Genomic DNA, 27,050 nt, shown 5'->3' with positions numbered 1-27,050 from the left:
TAGCAGCTGATATGGTGCGATAGCTCCGGAAATCGTACCTACAATGACACGCATGGCCTCGCCTCAGTGGTCTAGTGGCTAAGGTACTCGGCTACTGACCCACAGGTCGCAGGATTGAATCCCAGCTGCGGTGGCTGCAATTTCGATGGAGACGAGAATGTTGTAGGCCAGAGTGCTCAGACTTGGGTTCGCGGTAAAAACACCCCAGGTGGTCGAAATTTTCGGAGCCTTCCACTACGGCGTCTCTCATAATCATGTGGTGGTTTTGGGCCATTAAACACCACATATCAGTCAATCAACGATGGCGCGCATGGGCAGCGGTTGACATCGCCGGTATATATGTGTTCCTTTGGCGAATAAAGCTTTCCGTTATTAGCAGTGCTGTTGTCGATACCTCTCATTGTTCGTATGTAAGTCTGAGCGAGAAAAAGTTTTATACGGACAGTCGCATTTCCATGTACTGCTATCTCGGGTCAGAGTTCAATCACTCGTTTAAGCAATCGATATTTGTTGTCCAACTGCGCTATCCTAGCAATATCATGCTCCAGTGCTGTGCTTCCTTTATCTCTATAGTTTGTCTCTTGAATCGATATGCCCACGTGGGACCAGCGCCTCACTCTGCTGTTTCCTGTATTCTGGCGTTGAGCCTACGAGACCTGGAACTAGAACGGCCTTCTCTCCTGGATCTGCTCCTGAACGGAGATCGGCTTCTCAAGAAAAAGCGGGAAATGTGTCCTTCGCAGGCCTGGGAGAAGGGAGCTCCGTCCGGGCCGTGGTTGTTATCAGTGAAAAAAATCTTTATCTTATGTTATTGAGCGTAGAAACCAAACATAGTGTTGGTATTGTCGACAGCGCTGGTGCAGTTATGAATGTTAGGTATAATACATTTTACATGCTTCATTATGCACGAATTATTGCAATACTGACAGTTTGTTATTGTTTAATATCGAGGCCAGTATAACACTTCTTAAGCCGTACTTTTAATATCACCGAAGTATTTGCAAAACAAAATGCAGAGAGTTTGGTGAAGAGGCAAATCCGTGTATCAAAATATGAAACTATAGCGAATATGAATTTAATGGCTGCAGAATAAAAGCGTAACAAAATTGTGCAATTGCAAAGACGGAAACTTTTACGTTTTTGTGCGTGCCATTTTTGATTATGAGTGAACTAAAAGATGCGCAAATTGTGTCTTTCAGGCGAAGAACTTGAAGGACACTGCCAAGACGGTGACGCTGATCCAATCACCGAAAGATTATGTGCAAGAGGTAAACAACGATCCTCGACGAATCATTCTATGTTGAAAAACTTCAGCATTTTTAAGCAGTATTTTCTCTCACGCAGCTACTGTATCTACACAGCGTCATTGAGCCCGACGAAATGTGCTTGACCGGCGCAAGCTTCTTTCGCCTTGATCGGGGGCTCCTTGTTACGGTAAGCCGTATGACGTTACAAGGTAACATGAAATCACACAAAAAAAGTTGAATCAAGTCACCTTTTACGCTCCGTACGAGTGAGGGTGCAGGAATGTGTATTAGCCGTACGCTCATTTTCGAAACCTGTTTGTAAGAAGACACAGACGTGTGTGGCGCTGGCTACTGCCCATCTCTGACGCGGTAAGTGAGTTTCGGTGCTCCAGAATTATTACACAGTCAATGACATGATAACGCATATCGAACGGGTGCAGCGATATTGCTTACAAATTTTTTTTTGCCATGAATAACACGCAATAAGATGCGTAGTCTTTTTCGAGCAGGCCTGAGGCCTGACATGAATTTGAGACATCGCAAAAGGGACATTTTTTTGTTTCCTCAGTATGCAGAGTTAGGACGTTTGCTCGCCACACACCTGAGTCTGCTAACACGTTCAAAATATTTTAATATATTTTGAAGGTGTCGAAACTGAGCAAGAGGAAGCTAGCCCCAAAGCAATGGACATTATGGACAATGTCCCATGGACAATGGACGTGCGGGATGCAGAGTTTGCGAACTCTGCATCCCGAACGCAGATTCAATCACACAACTCACTGAGGGGGAATGGCTGTCTTCCCGTGACGTCACACTGCCCTAGCACGTGACAGAGACGCCACGCCTTCGATATCAAAACCTAAACTTTGTTCTTCAGATAGCACTATTAAAAATATATGCGATGCACTCCCAGGCTCCATATCACCCTTGTTAAGATTCTCAAAACTTTTGTAATTAAGACCAACAACCCAAAAACAATTTCGTCTCTATAGTCACTCCTCCAGGTTTCATTCATCTTCTAAAGCTCAATCTCCCTGCAAGAACGTGCAGACCTATGGACTTAACATTTTATTTTTGTGAAAGCTACTTTCAAAACCACGAACTGCTGGATGCTTGGTAGATGTAGCAGGACTGTTGCACTGCTACGAATACGCCTAATTTAGAGATTGTTGTAAACACTTTCTGCTAAGAGGCACACTTCTCTGCGGTCGTTGTAGAATAATCTGCACCAGAAACACGTATTAAAACCAATATCACTCAAAAAATGTTTTTTTTTTTGTAGCTGTGCTGAAACATTTTTTAAGTGTTGTACAGAGGTTATCCAGACTAGGCTGCGCTTCTGCAGCCAAGATGTCTAAAAAGTTAACCTGCTTCGAGGAGACTGACTCCTCGAATCAGAATAACTTCTCAAGGTTGCCTACATATTTGCATTTGAAGAAACAAACGTTTTCGACCTGAAATAAGCGAAAGCAGGTAACTTTTTTTAAGGGGCTCGTTTGTGCCTTCAATAAAGCGTTTGTGTCTCCAAACAGAGAGGCAAGGAATCCCATAGGCGGCATTAACTCTTGAATCACTAACTAAATATATTACATAAATAAATACATATATGGTAGTAAATATAGCGTGAGCGCTTTTTGGCAAGTTGGCAACATGCGACTGGCTCAGCTTCGAAGAGGGTAAAAGTTGTCTTCGTATTTTAGGCCAGGTACATGTGCGAATGCGTTGGCTTCGCGCTGGCATGTCTCTCGCGAGTCCAGCACGATCAGTTTCTCGTTGGTGGCTTTACCGTAACCGTAACAGTGTTTCAGCGTGTTGAAACTACATACTGGAGGCAGCCTCGCGTTATAGCCTCATGATACAAAGAAGCCAATCCATCCAGTAGATATCGTAATAAAAAAGAATGAATAACAGTTTCATCAATGACAAGCGTCCCACAAAATGTTTAAGCTTCACCGATGTCTGCCTTTCAAATATTCGACTTAATGGCTTATACCTTTCCTGTTAGTCGAGCGAATTCAAAGCGAGTGAATGGAGCGAAGAGAAGACACTGAATTTAAACCACTGGGCCTAGGAAAAGCTACGACTGCGATGCTGGCACGATTGAATGGTGGGCGAGAGAGTGTAACAATGTTTCGTCGATTCTTTGCCGGCACAGTAAGCATGCAGTGTGGGGTGCTGCTGGCCTCTGCGGGCGAATTTCTCGCAAAAAACATTTATGATAGTACCAGTGCATACCTCAGAAGTAAAAAAAAAGACGTTTCCCTCTTTTTCGTTGAGGATTAGTATTAGCAATGGAGCGATAAATAAAATTAGGAAGACGTTTTGCAGACATGGGCGCCGTAGTACGGAGTGTGTCATAAGCAAATATTAGGTTTTGTACGTTTCATATCTACGATATTTTTATGAGAGATACCAAAACGTTTGGACTATTTGAACGAATAAACGCACAAACGAACGATTTGAGAAAGCAGTTGAGCAGCTGTGGCAGTAAAAATAGTACAAAAGAGAGTGACCGTAACTGGTAATATACTATTAGGAATTTGAAGGTATCAAGAAAAAATGTGAATAATGTGGTTTGAAAAAAAGATAACGAGAAAGACTGCTTACCATTAAGAGGAGGGCTGTTTCATGTCGATAGTGATGCGATACAGTCGGAGTGTTTTCGATTGTTTGTATTGAATAACGGTAGTAATAAACTGTTAGCTCCGAATATTGTTCGACTCGTGTTAACTGGAACAGCTTCTACTGGTGTATGGTTCCTCATTAGTTTGAAGAACACTGTACATAAATAGCATTTAACAAGTCCACGTAGTGAAAGGATTCTGTGATTATGTAGCATGTCGGAAGCACATGTGGCTGAACAGGCTGAACGTTGGTATACAGAGGGCCTGATTTGGTAAATGATGTAGCGGTGCGATGTGTGTAAGATAAGTGGTACCCCCCGACGTGATGCAGTAGTTCAGGTGACTGTGAATGAAAGAATAATACACGGTTAGCAGTGTTTGTTTGCTGAAACAGTATCTAGTTTTTCTCAAAATTCTAAAACCAGGGGCAAGTTTGCACTTCAGATGGGCGACGAAGGCTTAGCGTGAAACCAATTACCATAACGCTAGCAGTCTGCCAAGCTTTTCTTCGGCAGGGGAGTTCTTTGAGCCGATCGTTAGTTAGCCCGTGCACATAGAGCAGAAATATAAATGATCATGAATCAGGAAACGCGGTCTCCACCCTGTTTTTCCGTCTTCTGCTTTCTCTCATGCTTTTGATTGGTCCAGCGTGGGATGATGCAACTATGATGGGCGAGGGAACTAGCAAAAAGAAAGAGAAAAAAGATGGGGATATACAGAAAGAAACAGAAATTATTTGGAAAACAATTTCTGGGCAAGGCAGCATTTGAAAACGCGTATACCCACGATTCCACTGCGAATGCTGCAACCCCTCTGCTACCCAGGCACACAAGCTGAGCATAGCATAGCCTTTTCTACAGTACAGTAGAGCCAGGGCATGGAAAAAAGAAGTGGGCATGAGGACAAGAAGAATCTGAGGAGATGAAAGCATAGCGAAGAAAAAGATAGAAAGAGTACAAGAAAGGGAAGAGAGCCAAACAAAAAAGCAAAAAAAGAGAAAGACCATACATATAGCTTGTGAAGAAACAGAAACTAAAAAAAGGGTTAAAGAAAGGAAAGATGGGCTCGAAGAGAAAACCAGAATCAACGAAAGAGGTAGAGACAAAGATATGTGAAAGAAAGAGACGAAATGGCAGGAATAGAAAAAAACTACATATTAAGACAGCAAGAAACATTAGAGAAAAAGCAAGAATAAATAAAAACAAACAAAAGCCACCCAGCTCCATAGTTACTTGCAGTTAGGTACTAGAACTGCAAATTTGCCTTAATTTTTGAATGCAACAATCTCTTTCATAAGCGTTTCATTCAAAAACTGCCTGGGTACTTGACAGCTATTTATATTGTAGTTTTATCGCGTCATGTAAGCTAACGATTATAAAAAAGCCAAAAGAAAACGAGACATTGCATTGCACGTTAGCGAAGCGAAAGGTGTCTTTTAACGCAGACATTCCTACAGATATATCTGCCTTCTTTTTTCAGGTGGCTGGTTCTGTAATAACCTTCGCCGTAATATTAATGCAGACTGGCGATGACTTGAAACATCGTATGGGCCTGCATTAAGGCGAAACGCTGTAAGAGCAAGAGTACGTGTCCAGAAAGCCCCACGACTGAGACTTTTTGGTTGAACCAAATAAAATGTGGTTGTTTGACAGCAGTAAAATTGATGTCCTCTATCGAGAACCACTCGCATTACACTGAAAGTGTCGCAGGGCTGTCATCATCACGGAACTCATCAAGCCCAGTGCTGTGCTTGCTGTGGCCACACCATCCCCGCGAACTTATACAGAATAACACTGGGTTTGTTGTGTATGCTTGCTGTAATAGGCCTGGCTTTTAATAAAATTTTAAAACGAAGAGCAAGTTTGCGCTTCAAATGGGTGATGACGGCTTCGCGATTCTCTGCGCGGAGGGTACCTCACGATTCACTTCGGAGAGGGTACCGTTGCCGTGAGACCTTCACCTTCACCAGCTTTTGCCATCGCCTTGAGAGGCGCCCAGCCAGCGAATAGTCGACAGGGAGGATCTAGCGGACGGGAGAGTGGGTGGCCAGTGTTCTAGGCTCCGCGTTGGTGTTTCACATCGGCGTTGGGAGCACACATTTCCAGATGTTCTTGAGAAGCGCCCAGCGGATAGAAGAGTGGGGCGCAGGGAAGACAGAGAGAGCGAATGGCGGGAGAAGGAGCAGCGAAGCACTGCACTCACCCTCTTCAACACTCTCTCGCACCACGTGCTTCGGTTGCTAGGGGCGAGAGCAAACGTACACGCCCACAGCTGTTGCTATGAAGAGGGAGTGAGAGCAGAGAGAGAACACCTGCTAAGGCGTGGATACCAGCGTGGACAACGCCGGATGCCGGACGTATAGCCCGACTAACAAATTCATTCGCATTTGAAAACAGCAAGGACACAACGGGATTTAGACCCGGGTCCCCTGCGTGCCAGCCCACAAAGTCACACTGGTGCTTGGAACTCTTTTCCAAACTTACCTTAGACAGGCGTGATTTCGGTAAATAAATTGGGTTAATATCAGTAATAAAGCGTATTAGAATAACACATTGTGTATTGCGTAACGAGTGGGTCCTCTGATCCTCTTACTCATTACAAAAGCTTGTTCTTGGTCACTTATAAACTGTAGGACATACCCACTCACTTCAGCCATAATAATTGTGTAGAGGTTACCACGCTTCTCCTGAGAATGAAGAAGGGAAGCAATGTGAATGCCGGCCAACTACACTAAAGTTATTATTCGTATTCCACAGGACCAAAATAATCAAAATAAAGTTAGTTTCCTTCCTTCCTTATATATGACATAGTGGGTACCCAACAAGTGTACTTGTAGCAGTTACCTAAAGAGTGACTAGAAAGGTTTCTGAAAGGCTGCTCTTCCAGCTTTCGCTGTGACTGTGCTGCGTGTTCCGCGCAGGCCTGGCGTTTTTAGGGGCGAAGCTCCTTATGGCGTGGCTTTGGCGTCCCTCGTATGTAACCACCAGTGGCACATACCCGAAATAGGTATAACACTTGACCTCCAAGGTGGTGCCAGTGAGAGATTTCTTCTGTGCGTTGTTTAACAATAAAAAATAGTGCTCAATGTACATGCCAATGGCTGCTAATGGAAAATGAGAGACATGAGCATTCGGCTTTTAGTCAACGCGCACGCTGCGATCCCCATTAGCAGCCATTGGCATGTACATTGAGCACTATCGGACAAGAAAGGGATGCTACATTATACTCGCTGGGTGTAACCTCCTTAGCTTTAGAAAGGTTTAGCGAGCGTTGAGCCGCAGTGCCATGAATACAATGAACTTGTATATACCATGAATGAACTCAAGGTGGTTAAAAATGAGAAGTAGATACGAAGCGCAAGCCGTAAGAAAGTAAAAGCCGAATTCTCCTGACTCTCATTTCTCATTAGCAGCCATTGGCATGTAAATTGAGCCCTATCTGACAGGAAAAGGTTGCTACGTTATACTCGCTGGGCGTAACCTCCTTGGTTTTCGAAAGGTTTAGCAAGCGTTTGGTCGCAGTGCCATGAATACAGTGAGCTAGAATATACCATGAACTCGAGGTGGTTAAAGGTGGGAAGTGGACCCAAAGCGCAGGCCGTAAGAAAGTGTGCGTGTGCCACCTCTCGTTTAGTCCTTGGAATGTCCGCTGGATGGCGGTGCTTCTATATGGGGAATATATGATAAAAAGATGCGAGATGGGGGACTTGGAGTGTTGAATAGATGAACGAACGGGCACACAAACAGATGCATGGATGGACGCATGAACGGACGCAGGGGCGGATGCATGAAAGAACGCAGGGACGGGCGCACATACAGACGCATGGATGGTCACACAGATGGACGCATGGACGGACGAATGCTTCGCCCCACTCTCCATCATTCACTCCGTGGATATGCTGCCATTTTTTGATAGGGGAGGTCTTTGAGCCGACCGTTACTCCATGCACATCGAACAGAAAAATATCATCATGATTCAAAACGCACTGTCTCCGCCCTGTTCTTCCTATTCTGCTTTCTGTTATGCTTTTGATTTGTCCGGCGTGGGATGACGCTACTTTGGTGAGCGAGAAAACAATTCACAGATAGAGAGGAGGAGCAAGATGAGAAGAAACAAATAGAAAGAAAGTGAAATTCTTCGGAAAACAGTTACTTGCCAAAGCGGGATTCGTAAATGGGTAAAGCATAGCATGGCCTTCTACAATACAGTAGAGCAAGTGAGTAGGGAAGGGAAGTCAATGTGAGGACAAGAGGAATGAGAGGAGAATAAAGCATATTGAAGAAAGAGAGAGAAGGCGTGCAAGAAATTGAAGACAGAAGAATAAGAAAGAGAAAAAGAGAGAAACAACATACATCCAGCTCAGAAAGAAACTTTGTACTAAATACCATGACATCACAAAAAATTACGTAGCTGTGCATGCTCGTCCCGCCGAAGGCCTGAGTTCGATTGTCACTTCAATTTTTGTTTGGATGTTCCTCAACGTTTCGGTCATGGACAATATGAGAATAAATAGTTTTCGTTCACAAGCGATGGAACTGACAACAACACCGGAATTTCTGTTATATGGGCCATTTACTGAAAAATCAGAGAATGAAATAGAGAGATACAAGATTGAACTTTTCTTTTTGAAACACTTCGAAGGGCAAGGATACGTAACGACGACGCGTTGAAGGAGCTAATCGCGCATTTCACGGTCATGGTGCATTAGTTCACATCAGCGCTCCTTGAAAGCAACACCACCCTGCAGCCCAAGAGCAATGCGAGAGTACAGTGTTACATATAAAAGGCTTGCTTGCAAAACATTCTGAGTATGTGAACGTGAAGCACTTGATAGCATACCCAGCATCTTTTATCACGAAACAAAATGCAATGGGTTCGATTCATGGTGATTGAACTTTTTTTTTGACGTCTGATTATGTGCTTTTGCGACGTCATTTTCGAGACGGAGATGAATCCCTAATGTCTTGATGGAACCGTACACAAAACACTCTTGTGTTAAAAGAGATGTACTATGAAGCGTAGATGCTTCTGCAAAAAGGTCAGGCAACTGGCAGAGTCGTGCTGAAGAAGAATATTTTGCGGGCAGAGCAAGATTCATACTTACCCATGAGCCCTGTCTGAATGCATAGGCCAAACTCAAAAGATGCGGAGATGCCGACGTGATGTAGTTAATGGCCCCGAGAGAAAAAAAAAAGATCCTGAAGTATTACAACTCACGACTTTGGTATACGCATTCCCTCTACAGAAATTTTACCTTGATTGTACTGAATTCGAAAACTAAAGAATGGCCCGAATTATGCCTTTAAGCTTTCATTCGTTGAATATGATGTCGAATGAACCTGGTGGAGAATATGGATGACCTTTTCTTTCTTTCCTTTACAATTTTCACCTGCTCTGTGAGTGTTCATTTGTACTTTATTTAAAAAACATTTACGTGTGACACGCAGTTGTGGCTCCCTTTAAAGCTCTGGAATGTATTGATTGATTGATTTATTGGTTGATATGTGTCGCGTAACGTCCCAAAACAACCAAATCATTAAGCGAGACGCTTTAGTGGAGGGCTTTGGAAATTTCAATCCCCTGGGGTTCTCTAACGTGCACCCATATCAGAGCACATGGGCCTACAGCATTAGCGCTTCTATCGAAAGTCCGGAATTCAGAAAGCGGCATTAACATCAACAAAAAAGAGAGACAGAAAGAAAAAGAAAAAAAAAACTTAAAGAAGAAATGAATAAAACACTTGCGACACTATGGTACTGCACATGTGTCTGTGGCCTTATCGTATGTGGCGTAGCACGTGCGCTCTGAGCGGAAGTACGACTACATGCTTGCTAGAGATGTTCGCAGCTGCATGTGTCTAGTCGTTTTTTATAGCTTCAATCCTGCAGCAAAAATGCGCCTGTGGTCAACTGTAAAAGCTTTGAAATAATCGTCTACCGGAACCATGACTGTACAGACCTAAATTTGGTGGGTATTTCGTACTTCTATTAGTCTCTTTTTTTTCTTTTGATGCTGCACTAATATGGTTACAAGAAGCGTGTCAAGTACTCTGCTCCTATTTGCTTGAATTAGGCGGTCATGTTTTCAAGTCTATGCTGCATGCCCGGAAGTCAATATTAAGGTGGCTGTCCCACTCCGGCCGCTACCACTCCGCCTTTTACGCATTGTTTACGGATGCACTGGGCTCGCTGTGCTTCACAAAGAATTGGGCAACTTCAGAAAGCTTATTATCCCACTTTTTAAATGACATCTCATTTTAATGCCTGATCTGAAGCATTACCTAGTAGCAATGAAAATACTGTGAGCGACAAAAGTATTTTCGCTGTACAAGCCTTCATTGTACCGCGAGTATGGCGAAACTATTCAACCTAACAAAGCGGAATTTGATGTGCCTTTAAACGAAGTGCCATTCAATGTTTCTGTGAAGAGATATTGAACATAAACTAATTAGCAATTTATTTACGTTTCTATGAATATAGGCAAAATAATGAAGGTTTGTGTAAGAATATTTTTTTTCTTTACAAAGCAGAACCACAATATTTAGTGGCTATGTAGACTACATTATATTTTTTTTCTCATGCGAAGTCGCTTTATGCTCAGACGAACACATAATGAAATATTATTGTGTCAATGGTGCAGTTTAAGGCTTCACTTGGTCACGCATTACCGATAAAGCGACAAAACTATATTAACTGATACTCTGAACTTCTATATAATAAAGTCGCAGGCCCTTTTATGTAATTCTGTGAAGAGGAAATTCTTTTATTCTCACTTGGAAACCTACAAGCCAGCATTGAATATAGCTAATTTTTCTGCTGGCCAGAAACGCAAAAACTAGCTTTTTTTTTCTTTTAGACGCTAACTACCAACGAGTATTGCCCATTAGTACATGCATATTGTGTCTTCTTTCCATTTGTACTCACTAAGTTGACCACTCAGTGCTTCAAACTAAATAGTTTCAATGAATCATAAATCTCACAGGCTTATTTTCGTTAAAACTCCATCTACTGAATGAAAAAATCAAGTTGTTTTATGTGAGTTCAAACGTTTGCCAAAAGTGGCGCAATAAACCTAATGAAAAGTGTAAAACAGGTATGGATTACATCTCCAGGCTTTATAGTCTGCCTCACAAGTTAAGTCTAGTCGCCGTGCGTAAAAAAACACCAACCGTAAAAGAAGGAGAGCTGAGTAATGAATCTTTTGCACTCGCGCCCCGTCAGCAGGTGGGGCGGTGTCATCAAGCGGCAAATGGTTTTGCTATGCCGAAAAATTGCGCATTCGTCACGCATTCGCAAAACCAGCATTCCCCGCCGTGTCTTTGGTAATGTGCATCTGTTCGTGGCTCAGCGGCTCGTGTATTGCGCGTTACTTTGACTTTTTTCATGCCTGTAAGGTTCAAAATTGTGAAAGTAAGGACGCTGATATGCCATGCGAATGATATGTATGTAAAGCCGCTTCAAAGGGGACACGACATTTTTTTGTCTTTCTTACTATGCATATGAAGACTGTTCAGATTTTATATACTCAACAAAATACAAAAGTACCACAAAATACAATGAAGAACCGTCATTTCTGAGCTCACTATTGGTCAATACTTTGGCATTCGTACCAATGGTACGATGCTCACAGTCTAGTCTGGTACATCTTCTTGTCCCTTCATGAATTCAAGAAACTGGCGCACTGATTTGCAGATATATTGACACAAAGGTCGCACTTCTACATCCTTCTTTTCGGTGCACGTTCTCACATCTTATACTTCACGAAAATTTCAGAGTAAAACTGTATGGTCAATGAAGAATAACCTGACTTCGACGCCCATGAGAGTGGCCACATCAAAAAACTAGTGCTGATACATATACTGTAGCACTGACAAACATTTTCGATGCGAAGCATTTCTTTGCGTGCAGCAATCACTTATGGTCTATATCAGCATATCTATCTATCTATCTATCTATCTATCTATCTATCTATCTATCTATCCGCTTCTATATGGGTGCTCTCATGATCGCGTGAACCAAAATTAGTACAGGAGGATAAGATAATATCATGAATATGACGCCATAGTCAAGACATCAATACTTTCATAATCTCGTCGCGTACGCCATCAAACACCTTCCACTAGGGAGTGGCAGAAACCTGAGGGCGGGTATGTGCCGCAAGTGATCGACACTTGGAATCTACCCAGCAACAGCGAGAACACATAGGAACAGTTTTCACACGTTAGAGTTAAGAAAAACTTGACATCGGGAACACTGATCCGACGAATGCAAAGAATAAATGTCAAGGTCCAAGAGAGAATCGAACCCAAGCATTATACATAGCAATCAAGCATTCTACCCCAAAGCCACTCCAGGTCTCAGAACTACTTTTCAAATAGACCCATAATGTTCATGAAATGTTAATTCTGGTTGCCTTGCTGGCTGTCTATTTATATGATGATTAGATATTTACTCCTACGATACAGTCGTGACGTCGTGTTAACGACAATTGTAGTTAGGTGCCATGTGCTGAAGTCGATTTATGTAAGAGCATTCAGGGGTACCAGCCTTGCGAACCCCAACGCTTCATATCAGCTTGTCGCTTCTGGCGTGGCTAATACTCAAGTTCCACGTTGACATGATCGCGCAAGAGCAAAACATTGATTATACTAACATCTGCAACGTGTGTGTCTGCGTGCAAGATTTGTTCTTATATATAACGTAATTTCATGGCGTGTCGCGATATAAAAATTGCAACATGGTCACCTTCCCTACGCATGCTTCGCATAACGTCGAATATTAAGGTACGTAGGATATGCCGATTCATTTTTTGAAAAACTGTTCAGGCACCCTAAATGGCAAAATTGTCGACGGTGCCTGTAAGCTAATATAAAGAAACCCACAACTTTCCAGAACAAATAGGTGTATTCCTGCTGATATAGCAGAGGCATAAAAACAAACAGGTTTCTGTAACTGTTTTGCTCCCGGAAAAGTTGTGCCTTCCGATTTTTTTAGAAATGCCAGCATGCTCGTGCGTGCTAGAAAAGAAAATGAAAATGAAAAATAAAACGACCATTTTGCATGGAACCTGTTCTGAAAAACACTCCATATATTTATCGATCGGCCCCATCCTCAGACGTCCCGCCATTTTCGCAGGCACACTACTCTGCAACGACTCTTTTACAATACAACCATAAGGCACCGAAGAAAAAAGAAAGATAGAAATATTGGAACACGTGATTTTTCGTACACTTTGTTCTTGTTGACACATGTATTTACACGTGTAATAATTACAGTTGCATATTTGTAATACACCAGTTTTTTTTTTCTTTTCGAGTGTTCATCGTACAATCAAAAACCACCGATTGAAGTGTATTTTGCTTTTTCCAGTGAATGGCAACTGATCTAGCAGAAAAAAAAATAAATCTTGGATTGAATGTAAAATTTTAAATACGTGCACAATTAACGCAACACGAACTAGATAATCTATACAATGAGGAAAATTTGCAAATAACTATACCTTATGCAGCCACTGATACCATATATCTTACTGATGATACCATATATCTTACTTTATAAGCACCCTTGACTAACCTCAGGATGCTACGTAACTCTCATTGATATTCTTAGCATCGCTGATGTCATCTGGCGGACAAACACGTGCGGAGGGTTCCCCTTCAAAGGGGGCTCGATGGTTAATAGCAGCGCCCGCATCTCTATCGATACATTGTATGGGTGCACATTCTAGGCGGGACAGATTTCGTGCCCCGACTATTAGGGTACAAGGTGGGGGAGAGTTGCGCCTGCCGCGTCTTCACCGTGTGCACGTCTATTCTGACTGATTTACCTATACTCCGCCGTTTCATACATCAGGTGCAACGCTGTGAAAGCTATGCAAGAAATTTGGCCAGAAACATGCGTGACCTCGCTCGTCTTGTGCTAAGCTTTCATCGTTGTAAACGCTCGTGCCAGACTAGCACAAACGCACCTGCAGAGCGTCGTGAAAGGCTAAAATAAAACATCAATAAACAAGAACCAAGACAAGCCGTATAACCGGGCGTTTTCATCTCCGACGCGCAAAGCAGAAAGAAGAAAATAAATCATGTCTGAGATAAAGAATATTGGACTATTTCTTAGTGCGAACGCATTCATTGCAAGAATTCTCGCTAGCCTTCACAGCGTTGCACTTGATGTAGGAAACGGAGTATAGGAAAAGACATTCGTAGAACACATGAACATGGGCTCAAAGGTGTGGCTCTTATGTGGGTGCCGTCATAATCCCTTATGATTTTCGAATATGCTTAGCCCCTCCCTCTCCCGCCCTCCCAGTTATTGCGACGCTGAGCTTGATTGTGCTGCTACTCGATAATCTGTGATTGTGCGATTACATCGCAATTGGAAATCTGATCTTGGTGAAAATGAAGAATTTCCTGAAGCAAACATTTCGTGAGAGCTTAGTTTACCATGATTTAGGCGTAGCACAAAGATGGTGAAAGAGAGACGGGAAACGGCGTGAACCAACTTACGCATTATCCCGCGTCATCCCTTATACCAGGTAGTCCACGTAGTTCTCATAAAAAGTTTTAGGAAAACCATTGGCTCTAGGAGCTTGTAACTCTACTATATTGGTGTAAATCATCTGTTCAACTAATCATCAATGAGAGAAAGAGAGGGAGGGAAATAGAGGTTTGCGAAAAGAAAAGACGCAACTTCTGCAGCCCTAATCAACAATAGGCACATTATTTAGAGGCGCAAGAGGCACTTTTATTGTAGTTGGAGAGGGTGAAATTTAGCAAATAACCTCAGGATCATTAAGTTATCTTGTGCTGAAATGTGCCTGGCTGTTTCTGTAGCGTAAGCTACATTGGGGGAGGTTCAGCAGTTTCGCGTGGCAAGAAAAAAATGGCAGATCCCACGTACAGTGGCAATCGATGATATGCGAAGCACAAATGAGGAAGGTTGGTATGTCGCTTTAATATCACCACAACGTTACGAGGTGAAAGTAAACTATGCCGTACACGTCTTGTGTGTCATGATTACCATGTTCGAATGTGTCGTTAACTTTCGTCTTCTGTTAACGTCACGTGATGCCAAATTTAGTATATGTGAAGCTAGCGAAACGGCCGCGAGCACGCTATGAACGTAGTATGTTGTCATGTTCTTGCATTACACGCGTGTCATCATTATCATGCATCCATCAGTCTTTCGTCATTCATTGACGTCACGTAACACCAAGTTTGGCATATGTGGAGCCAGCGAAATGACCGCGAGTACATAATGAAGGGCCAACGCAAAGTCGACGCGCGTGCATGCACGCTGGGAACAGCGATGGTATACAATAGCAAAACGCGAGAACTCTATAGTCTAACGCCAGCGCGACCGGCGCGACCAGCGTCCATTGGCGCGGCCCGATGGCAACCGGTGCGAAATGCGACATGCTGCATTTGGCGCCGATACTTTACCCAGAGAGCACTGCGTCTCCCTGTTTTTGTGACGGATGGACGCTGGACGCGCTGAAACGCGCATGCGTCAAAGCAACGCAGCGTGGCGCGCTCCCGCAAGTATATGCCAGGACCGGTGCCTGGCGGGGCGACTCCGGCGTGACACGACGAAATGAACGCTGGCGAGCACGCGCACTGCGTCAACTCGAAATGTATTGGCGCATTGACTGGGGCATGTAAATATAGTCATGTTCTCACATGACACGCATCTCATGATTATCATGTTTGCACCAGTCACACACCTTCATCATCTATTGGCGTCACGTAATACCAAATCTGGCATATGTGAAGCTAGCGAAACGGCCGTGAGCACATCATCAGTGTGGAGTGTAGTCATGTTGTTACATGACACGCGTGTCGTGATTATTATGTTTGGATGTGTCGTTTACCTATGTCACGCGTTCACATTGCGTAATACCGAGTTCGGTACATGTGAGGCTAGCCTAACGGCCGCGAGCGCATCATGGGCGTAGCATGCAGTCATGTTGTTACAAGACACGCATCTTATGTTTATCATGTTTCTACCAGTATCATACCTTCATCATCCATTCAAGTCCCGTAATACCAAATTTTGTATAAGTGAAGCTAGCGAAACGGCCACCAGCACATCATGAGCGTGGCATGTAGTGATGTTGTCAGACGACACACATCTCTTATTATCTAGTTTGCACCAGTCACATACCTTCGTCATCCATTCACGTACTGTACTACCAAATTTGGTACATGTGACGATAGCGAAACGGCCGCGAGCGCATCATGAGCGTGGCATGTATTCATGTTTTGTACATGACACGCATGTCATGGTTTTCATGTTAGGGTCTGTCACTTGTGTTCGCCATGCAATCATGCCATACCATACCAGTTTTGCAACATGCCATGTGAACGAAACTACCGCAAGAGCTGCAGGACCATGAAATGTAAATCATGACCTTCATGACATAAATTTCAAGATTTTCAAGTTATGACTAGTCAAATAGGTTGTTCACACAGTCATGTTATGCCATACTAAGTTTGGTATCGATACCATTATGGAAACGGGTAGGAGAGCTAAAAGTCGTAGGAGGCTAGATAGATAGATAGATACGCTCCAAATCGCCGAAGTTCTCTAAGAAATGCATCGCATTAAAATATAAAGAAGGACACGTGCGCGCGACGCTACATGGAACCATTACAAAGGTGGCTACATCAAAAAGAAGGTTAATGGCGATGCCAATGCACTCAAACACTTCAAAGCGTTTGGTTGATTGACTAATTGATTGATTTGTGGGGTTTAACGTCCCAAAACCACCATATGATTACGAGAGACAACGTAGTGGAGGGCTCCGGAAATTGCGACCACCTGGGGTTATTTAACGTGCACCCAAATCTGAGTACACGGGCCTACAACATTTCCGCCACCATCAGAAATGCAGCCGCCACAGCCGGCAAAGCGTTTGGTTGATGTCATGTTCAATCGCTATTCCACGGATGTGAGTGAGTCAGAGAGATAGAGCGAGTGTGTTTGTGTATGTGCCTGCGTACGTGCGTGTGTTTACACTTTAGTGAAACGACGACGGTTTTAGTCTGCCAGCTGTCACTGGGGCACCTTTCGTCGTGTCGGTTAAACCATAGAGTTTCCTAAAATTAACTAGAGGGGACTCTGTCGCAGCGATCGTTAAGCGACCATGGGAATGATGGGTAGAACACACATTGCCTAGTCTTCGTACTTGCGGCTTCGTTTATTGCTGTTTTGGTGTTGTTTTGAAAGAAAGATTAAACAATATCGAATTTCCTGACGCGATTGGGAAAAGCAAGTCTAGAAAAATAAGGTGGTGAAGCGCAACCGCTGAACAATTGCAGGTTTTCGTTTCGTGAGAAAACAGCTCCAAGTCATACGAACACACATGGAGCCAAAAGCAGGCCAGAAGTGCGAAGATTGGACAAATGTGTGTACTACCCATCATTCTCATGCTTGCTGAAGCGCCGTACGTTGCAGCTTCCATAGACACTAGCGCCATAGTTCCCTCTAGTGTATATTTGGAAACTCTATGGTTGAAATGACGGTTACAGTTGGCGAATTGCAGGTGAAATACGCCGTCTGTGTCTGTGCTCCTTGGTTTTCATCGGCCGATTTCCGCCGCCTAGCGCGGCATACAAGACACGTGCGAGGCGACGCTTACCGTACTTGAGCGAGCAATTTTCTCGCTTTTTGCAACCGTCGATAAGTGGCGTCGTATGGTGACTTCTTTCGAACTATTGCACGAAGGACGGAGTAGAACCGCCACCTTAAAGACGATAGTCTTTCTTGAGGACCTTCGACACTAAAAAATTGATCTGACTGTCTGTCCATTGAGAAACATACATAAAGAGCGGACATTCCCGTAGGGCCCTGCGGCGCAGCTACTGCGCTGCTTTCAGCGCCACGAGTGGTTGGTGAGACCCTATATTGTCTTCATAAATAAAACAACAATTTTTTTCTAATTTCCAGCGCTGGGATTTGAGCCCGTACCCTCATGCTCCGAAAGCGAGTGCCTTTACCACTTGGCTACTCGCCCACGCCTCCCCGAAGGGAATGCATGTACAGCACATTTAAACCACATGAATGTGCCTCTTTGTGCAAAACAAATGCAGAACGACAACACTTTCCAGTCATACTTCTGTTTTATGTTGTGATGCATTAAATGTCCTCAGCGGGGCGTGATGTATAGCGGACATAGAAAATTGCACAAGTTAATAAAATTTCTACTTTGCAAAAAATTGGTGCCGAAGTTGGACATAAAGTGTCCTCCTGAAGAGGCTATTACATCTCTTAAAGATGGAGTAAAAACGAGGGTGGGTACGTAATTTATCGGTTGGTCAGACCCTTTTTTTGTTGGGCGAATAGGCTCCAGTGGCCATGCAACTTTCACAGATGGTGGCGTCGCCATGCGGCATCCCTCGTAACTGTCGTTTTGGGGGATGCCCACGCAGGCAGCCCATGCCATCGTTCAGTCGGCCTCAATTTGGCGGCTCGCTGGTGCTTTATATTTTGTCGCTGGCAATTTGTATTACGGTTATTGTGAAGTCGGGCAGTTACTGCGAGTCGTAGTAGCAATGATTTATTCTTTATTGTTTGCTTGCTTAGCTAGAAGAATCACAAAACATGTTGGATGCTGCTGTGCAGACGCCGTGCAGTGAAAGGCGAGGTTTGCTGCTTTGCACGAGCACGGCCGCTTGGTCTTCCCCGGCCGTGGCACGAGCAGCGTTCACAAAGCTAGCTGTACCCCACAGCAAACGATGTGCCCGGCGTTCAAAACTTCTTTTCCATAAACATACGCCACACACATGTTTCTCAATGCGCAGTGTGGAATATGATACATGCTAGAGGCAATGACTTTCTGAGCAATGCCTTGACAACACGGCGGCTGCAGCCGAAAATACTACACTGGTCGAAGTGACGGGCACACCGGTGGCTACCGGCGCGCCGGCTGCACGATCCCCCAAACCACAGCCATGATGGGCTTGCACCAGTGCCCTCTCTAGGCGGTGAAAGTTGCGAATAGTATATTTCTCTATGGTCTGTCTGTCTTTCTGTCTGTACAATTGTCTGTTTGTACGCATTGACGATATTTAAAAACGGCACTAAACAATTCCTCAAACGGCCAACCCAATCCGCAGCAACCATCAATATTGCTCAAGTTTCAGAGTTTATACTTCTGAGATTATCAGTTAAAAACATTTGTTGCGCATATCTGAGGCACCAGGACAACACGTCGATGTTTTGTATGTGTGTCTTTATACTAGAGAAGGCACACACAAGTAATTCTACGGACCGTGCCATTTATTACACTTCGCTGACAGAGCAACGCGCTGCTCAAAAAGGCAAGTGTCTTCTAACGCTTTGCTACAACTACACGGTGGTGGCACCTGCCCGTTGCTTTGCGTTCTACACCTTATCGCCTCCAAGACAGGCGCGCATCTTTCTCCGCGGGCGCGTACGCCTTTCTACGTTTTCGGAGATAACTGCCAGATGGCGCTCGTGTCTAACGTGCCTTGATGTGCTCGTTCGCCTTCGCTGCATGGATAGAGACTCTCTAACGCAGCGCTTCCAGGATACAATTCACCGATTTTCTCGCGCAGAACATCAAATAAACGTTTTGTCCACTCTTTCCACACGCAGAAGTATCGTCTTTCGACAACATTTGTAGTGAGAAATGAGGTACGGGGCGAATTTTTAAAATGTATTTCTAGTTGTGCATTCACGTTCATGGGCACATGCATGTACACTACTTTAAGCTTAGAGTTTGTTTCCTTGTAAACATAATCTATATGTAATGTATCGAAACCACGAATATTCAGATGTGCCCCACAACAGATGTACCGGCAGCGTTAACCTTTGAGAAGCATAATTTATTTGAGTACTTCAACTTAGATTAAGAACAGAGAACTTCATTTAGATGCTGGTGATTGGTACCACTCAACGCGCTATAGAAGTGGGCCTCTTCCACATCGGAATGGGCAGACCGAGCCTCAGCGCCAAGTAGCGGGTCTTCTGAGCGACCCTGAGTTGATGCAGGAGGTCTGTGTTCGAAAGCGTCGAGCAGTGAATGTGAAGAAAAAAAGTGACAGCTTTGTTGCGAAGGGGGAGCAATGAATGCGATAGCAACAATTCGAAAGGTTTGAAGGGCATTCGAAGCACAGCGAGCCCAGTGCACCCGCAAACAATGCGTAAAAAGCGGAGTGGTTGCGGCCAGAGTGGGACCACCACCTTAAATCATTCGATGTCCGCACAATTCCTCCCGATGACGTAGACAGGCCTGCCAACCAGATGATTTGCGGAGAGAAGAGTGAGTGATTTCTAACTTTCTTTGAACGTATACTTGACAAACTCATGTCAAATATCAGACTTCTGTCTTATATTCTGTTTTCTTCATTCTCTTTTTTGGTAAGTTTTAGCCTTTCGTGAAGCCTTACCAACTGTCTCACTGAGTTGACCTGCCACGCACGGGGTCAAGATTCCACACACGTGTTTGCAGGAGCATAGGCTACCGATCTGCAGCGTTTTCTGGCCACGTGCAAAAAAGTGTTGCAAGGTGTCTTCAAGCTTAATTTCAAGCTTGTTCTGCGAGTATCGTGGATATTTGTTCTTCTTGCCTACTTTTCCACAACTAATCCTGCAGCCACGTTTTAATATACCCTACAACACTTCTCCAAGTAACCATTGAATGGCGTCGCTAAGGCATTTTATTGTCTAACAAACCGATGGCCACAAAAATGTCAGTAGCCGTTAAGAAGCCGGCAAAGTTTGATAATTGGCTAGTTGTTAATCCATCCTCAACAACCAGCACAGGCGGAGAAAGAACGAATGATACAACAGAAGCAAGCGGTGACTTCCAACTGACTGTTTATTGAGAAACGCGAATTTATATATGTTAGCATACCACGTCACCAGAGACTACGCGAACAGTCTTGTAAGAAGCGTCAAGAAGCAGAACGTATTATCGAAATGACAAGAGAGAGAGAAAAAAAGAGAGATAGAGATTCATAAATAGATAGATAGATGGATAGATAGATAGATTATATAGATAGATAGATAGATAGATAGATAGATAGATAGATAGATAGATAGATAGATAGATAGATAGATAGATAGATAGATAGATAGATAGAGCGAAAAGCAAAGGTGGGAGGTAAACCAGGTGGCACCCGGTTCTGCGACCTCAAGGGGGAAAGGGGATGGAAAATATAGAAGGTAAGAATAAAAACAGAAGAGGTAAAGTCATACGATAGCATCCATAGCAGGATGTGCGCATGCCTGGAAGGTCATAACATTGCCAACTGCCACATAGCACGGCTCAATTTCGATTGCCTTGGATAGAGTACATTGCAATCTATAATGCCAAAGAAAAGTTGCAAGGACTGACTCGAAAGTATTCATAACTTTCAAGTGTGAATCAACTTATTTTTGGGCAAGTTGATTCACACATGGTGCAGATGACTGAGGCGCAAAAAACATTTCATAAAACAGGAGGAGCAGAGGAGAGATGGTGCTGTTCTTTCTTCTTTTCTGCTCTTCCTGTCTCACGAAATGTTTTTTTTTTTTGCTCTCAGTTATCTGTACCAAGTATCCATAACTTGCAGTGCTCTTCGAGCTGAGGGAGCGTCAATACGATAATGAAACTGAGCAGTTTTCTTATGAATGGCATCAATACAGCGACCATATGTATTGGTTCGTCGCGGAGATGCTTAGTAGAATATTTTGTCGTCTCTCTGTGGACGCAAAGGGGTAGTAAGGACAACCACGCCACTGCCATACTACATTCTCAGTACTAAAAAAAAAGTCGGTAATATTGTCAGAAAGCGACAACAGCGTCGCCGCCATGAACGAAAGTCTGGGATTACTGTTGCCTAATCGGGACCATCCCCTCAGTGTCACAATAGAGCCGACCACCTGGCTTCTCTTTCTCGACAGCTACCAGCGCTGCCTCCACCATCGCCATCACCAACAATCGCCTTACATTCGTAGAGCCAAAAAGTGTTGACAAAAAAATTATGGTGAATAAATGCACATATGAAAGCGACGAAAATCAAATCGAAATTATGTACCGTGGTATACGCTTTCAAGAAAAGCCAATTATTTAAGGCACATAGCATACGAGGGCTTGCTGACGCAGGCACCCTTTTAAATTATTGAGGCCTCAATGATCACTCTTGTCTGATGATTTGCAGGTTTGCCAGGACCATGGTTTGATTGAACACGGGAGTATGGTCACACTGAGCCTAATGCTGGGCAAGAAACCCGCCTTTCTATTCTTTGCTTCGAAATTGTGCTCGTGTAACGGAATGCGCAGCCAAGATATTTCAGAACACATGAAACGGGACACTGTACTCGACTTGGTCGCCACGTTCAACAAAATAGTTTTTGTGTTTTCCATTACACTTTTGCGATGACTGCATGCTTCCCAGACATGCGCTTGCACATTATTGATACAGTTTGTGCAGAACGGAAGAAACAACAGAAACACCCGAACTAGGCGTATTGTTTTGAGCCTACGTAAGTAATGACTGCCACCTTCCCTCTTGACAGTGTCTGTCCTTCGGCAACTCTATTGTCTTATCTGATTTTTGTTCGCAGTGCCTCCACCGGAGAGTGAGCAGATATGTCGACTGGCCCACTTGCTCAAATCTAGCTATAAGCATTTTGAAGCGGCCATCAACTGTGTGAAGGCCGGATCGGTGAGTGCATTCATGGACAAGTGTGTGGGTCAGCGCGCAGCAAGCCGGTGAAAAGGGTTTGTGTGCACACTTGTTATCGAAACCGAAACTTATGCTCTGATGAGCGCCACTAGAAGACGACCAGAGTGACTTCATGGTTCCCTACTTGATCGATTGATTAATATGTGGGTTTTATCGTCCCAAAACAACCATATTATTATGAGAGACGACGTAGTGGAAGGCTCCCGAAATTCCGACCACCAGGGGTTCTTTAACATGCATTCAAATCTGAGCACGTTGGGCTAGAGCATGTTTGCCTCGATCAAAATGCAGCCTCCGCTGCCGGGATTTGATCCCGCGGCCTGCGGGTCAGCAGCGTAGTACCTTAGCCACTAGACCACCGCGGCGGGGCTATTTTTCCCGACGGCGATTGTAGTAGTGTTAGTTCTTCAGCGTTTGTTATTACACGCGCACCGTGCGAGCTCAAATCTCAAAAAAAAAAAAAAAAACTCGTACAACCACGAAGTGTGGTCGATCGATGGTTGGTGCAACGACGCTCGCTCATTAGGAACGCATCGAAAGAGTATGGCAGTTTCGCTTTTGCGAGTTCCTGTTTCGGTTTCGCCAGTTAAATCTGTCAGATTTCATTCCTCACTACTAATTGATAACAGCTGCTTTTGTGAAATCTCGGAATTGACAACAGCCTCCTGGCAGGAAGGGCTGAAATTTTACCATTTCATCCTGTCACATGTCCCTGCTAATTAAAACTTTATTGCCTTCACTTCTTTATTGCTACTATAATTGATGCCTTTGCTGAGTACGAGATGCCTTCCGCCACAGAAAAATCAGTTGTGAAGAAAGATTTAAAATATTACAAACTTTACGTATTGCTGACGAATTTCGGGCACATCTATTTGGACACGCAGTATAAATCTTTAAAACAATTTCATTGAAACTCGAACACTTAGTTTGCCAGTGTTTAAGCTCTATAACTTTTCTGCCATCATATACACCTTATCCGGTGTGGCACGGCCAATAGTGTTGTAGATAATTGCTGTAATAATACACCCACATAAGCCCTACTTTGTACTTGTACGCTTCAGCCCGAGTGCCACCGCGTATCAATCCTACATGTGCTACTTTACCATATGCAGCAAGAATATAGCCACTAAAGTTTTGTGTTCTGCCTCGTAAAATCATCAACTTGAACAAGCTGCATTGCACTGTATTTGTCTATTGTGAATCAGCTAAAGCCCTTCAGTGACGTTTCAAACTAATTTGTAAATAGTACTGTACGATGTCCTTTCCCACTCGCGTAACAGCCGCGAAAGCTTACGGTATCATAAGTAATCAAAAATAAATAAAAGAATCACGTAATGAGAAGTGGTCACATTGAAGAAAAATTAAAATGTCCGTTTTTTGTTTGTTTCATTGTACAGGCTGACGAACGGCTTTACAAAAAATAACACTAGGAATGAATACAGGAAGAGACCTTCATAGAAATGATGAACTTGACAGCTTTCCAACGGAGCGTATTTTCTTTCCAATCCACCATTTAAGCAAGAAACACTGCGTACATACCCTGCTGCTCTAGAATAGAAGGCGAAGACTATCAGAGAAGACGACAGTGAACGTGACTCCCCTGCATTGGGTTTGAGCCATGAGGTGAGAAGACGAAGAAGACCGAGAGTGATGTCTTTTTTATAACCTCGCTGGAAACGAAGAACTCTGAAACAGAGGCATATGTGATGGAACCACTGTCCGACCAGTGTGCTGAGAGTTACCTCGAGTTCTTGAAGGCTGGCAAGCCCACCGAGCCGACCTTGGACTACCTCGACAGGCTGATTAGGGTGCACCTGGAGCGAGTCACCTTCGAAAACCTGGACGTGCTTCTGCAGCGACGTGTCAGCCTGGACGCCGAGACCGTGTTGGGAAAGGTGACGGGACGAGGCCGAGGAGGCTACTGTTTCGAGCTCAACTCCCTTTTCGGCCGCCTTCTGCTGGCTCTCGGCTACAGCCTGAAACTGAGGGCGGCCCGCTTGCGCCTCACGACTCCCGACGACTCGGCCAAACGCACGAGGCTGTCCCACATGGTCCTGCTGGTCGAGGTGGGCGACAGTGACCGCTACATCGTGGACGTCGGCATCGTGCAGTGTGGACTTCACCGGGCACTGCCCGTGGCCGGTGACGCGACGCCCTTCCGCGTTCGCATCCTGGACGCCCTGAACACCTTCGAGGTCGCGGTACCCACGAGTGACGGCGGCTGGAAGGCTATCTACGTCGTCGAGCCATACGATCTCGACTGGCTCGACTTTGGCACGCTCAACTGGTACTCGTCGACTCACCCCGACAGTTCTATGCGACGCCTCCTCGTGGTGGGACGACGATCACCTCGTGGAGATGGTTGTTGGCTGCGGCTCATTAACGACCGGTTCGTGCGCTGGTCGCCGACAAGCGGCGTCGTCGAGAAAAGGCTGATGAAAGACGAGAACGAAATTGTCGATATTCTGCGAGATGAGTTCGGGCTGAATATGAGTAAAGCGGATGACGAGGCGCCGCTTCGCATTCGCTTGCGAGAGCTGCTCGAGAGCTTGAGGCTGGGTAAGAACCTCTTTCTCAAGAAAGTGTTGTGGCCCGAAAGTTGACTTTGGCGTTCATGCACAATCAACAGAAATATGTAGCAATAGATAAGTTTTCTTTGAAATAACAATAAATGTATTTTTTTCACGTTGAATGCACGTGCATGTCAATGTCTTTCATCGCTCTGTACCGGCGCACCGAGCCATACCGAAAAATGGCTGATGTTTACGCCGTGAATACATGACATGACTCTCATTGCTACCGAAAGTTTGCATGTCAGAACGGTGAAAAAAAAACACCAGGCCTGCGCGGAAGGCGCAGCACTATCACAGCGAAAGCTAGAAGAGCGACCTTTCAAAGCCTTTTCAAACACTCATTGGGTAACTACTGCAAGCACACTTGCTTGATAAGCACCAGGGCTTTAAAAATAAATTGTTTGGGTAGTAGGCCGGCATTCCCTATGCTATTTTGGCGTCGTTCTTCTGAGAAGCGTGGTATCCGTTCTGCACTTGCAAGGAATTTTGTGCCATTTTTTTATGCAGTGGCTGACGACGATGAGGAATTATGGCTGAAGTGTGTGTTTGCCACAGTTAATAGGAAAACAAGAACAAGCTTTTGTAAAGGATTGTAGCATTGGACAGTCCACTTGTTACGCTATTCGCAATGTGCGACGACTGGCTGTTTTATCGCTGTTTTAAAACGCTTTATAAGTCGTATTAACGCGATTGCTTTCCCGACATCAAGCCTGCCTATGGCAAGTTTGCCAACAAGTAACAAGCACCGGCATAGCTCAATGGTAGAATACTGGGCTGGCACCCAGCAGGCCCAGGTTCGAGCGTACCTGTGTCATTGGTGCTAGACTGTTTTCTAATTTCGTGCGATGTGGTTATGTACAACAGCGGTGACAGTGACAGCGGACAACTGCACGTGACCCGAGTTATGATCTCATAACAGCTTCAGCTGTAAGACGATACAGCTATTGCGGCTGTGATCTGTCCCCCTCGCTCGTTGCAGCGGCCATCTGTGACCATTACCAGTAAAAATGCTGCCTTCAGCTCTGCATTATGTACGTCATTGAACAACACTAAACAATGAAACTGAGCAACGTTGTACACACATTGGAGTGTGTGCAACACTGTTGTACAACACTAAACGAGGTTCAAAACCAAGAAGCCTGGTGTCTTTCTGTTTCAGAGTGGGGTGCGCCGATAACGCAGTAGCCAGTGGGCCAGGCGCCTTTCTTGTATTCTATGCACGTTTTGGCGTTAGGTGTTTCATAACAAAGGAGTTTTCAAAATATGACATTTCTGGGCAAAGTGCAGGCGTGCTGTACTAAATCATTGCATAAAATTACTGTCACGAAAAGAAAAAAAAACGAACGTCTTTAAGAAAGGCTGGTCTCATGCACCTATTTCTTTCTCTTTGTTTCTGGCTTAGAGCACTCGCAACAGATAGGTCTGAAATATATCCTCGTAGTCACAATCATGTCGAACATTCTTTGCACAACCCATTACGTATACGAGTTGCGTGTGAAACGACCACGTGAAAGTTGGTCAAAATATCATCTTTAGGCGAACGCTATGTTATATAAAAAAACCTTTCCTTTCTACGTAAGGTTTTCATGAGTATAGTTCCCGAATGATAGAAGAACACGCTATGTGGCCTAACAATCTCGGGAACACAGCCTAACAATCTCGGGAACACAGCATCATCGATTACTTTTTGTTGTACGCAATGCATTCTACATGGCCAACTAATTCGCCGTTACATAAGTACGAGGATTGACTGAATCGATCGCAACTTTGTAAATGATACTAAGCTCAATATAAGTGCCATAGAAACAAGGCTCTACACGCTGACATGAACACCACCGTCTTCAGCTCTCTCAGGCAGGAACGAAGCGCGGTGCATACGTCCTGTAAATTACTAGCAGTCTAACATGTGGTA

General features: G+C 44.3%; 1 protein-coding gene and 1 long non-coding RNA gene across 5 annotated transcripts; both read left to right on the top strand.

Moving 5' to 3' along the window:
- Positions 1-217: 217 nt before the first annotated feature.
- On the top strand, positions 218-5,515 carry LOC142764985 (uncharacterized). The gene is made up of 3 exons (XR_012883998.1): positions 218-1,268; positions 1,345-1,434; positions 5,351-5,515. It is a non-coding gene; the product is annotated as an uncharacterized LOC142764985 (long non-coding RNA).
- A 4,139-nt stretch (positions 5,516-9,654) lies between these two features.
- Positions 9,655-25,257, top strand: LOC142765596 (arylamine N-acetyltransferase-like). Of its 4 annotated transcripts, none has more exons than XM_075866820.1 (3): positions 9,655-9,838; positions 22,444-22,544; positions 23,963-25,257. In XM_075866820.1, the coding sequence occupies exon 3, from the start codon at positions 24,272-24,274 to the stop codon at positions 25,166-25,168; it is 897 nt and encodes a 298-aa protein (XP_075722935.1). In that variant the 5' UTR covers positions 9,655-9,838; positions 22,444-22,544; positions 23,963-24,271; the 3' UTR covers positions 25,169-25,257. The 4 variants fall into 4 exon arrangements, with proteins under 4 accessions (XP_075722935.1, XP_075722937.1, XP_075722936.1 ...); XM_075866822.1 differs by having other exon boundaries at positions 22,038-22,544; XM_075866821.1 differs by having other exon boundaries at positions 9,944-22,544.
- Positions 25,258-27,050: the final 1,793 nt, after the last annotated feature.

The sequence above is a fragment of the Rhipicephalus microplus genome, chromosome 6 (genome assembly GCF_043290135.1).
Source record: "Rhipicephalus microplus isolate Deutch F79 chromosome 6, USDA_Rmic, whole genome shotgun sequence".
Lineage (NCBI taxonomy): Eukaryota > Metazoa > Arthropoda > Arachnida > Ixodida > Ixodidae > Rhipicephalus > Rhipicephalus microplus.
Note: the sequence above shows the minus strand (reverse complement) of the source record. Positions and strands in the feature narration are given on the sequence as shown.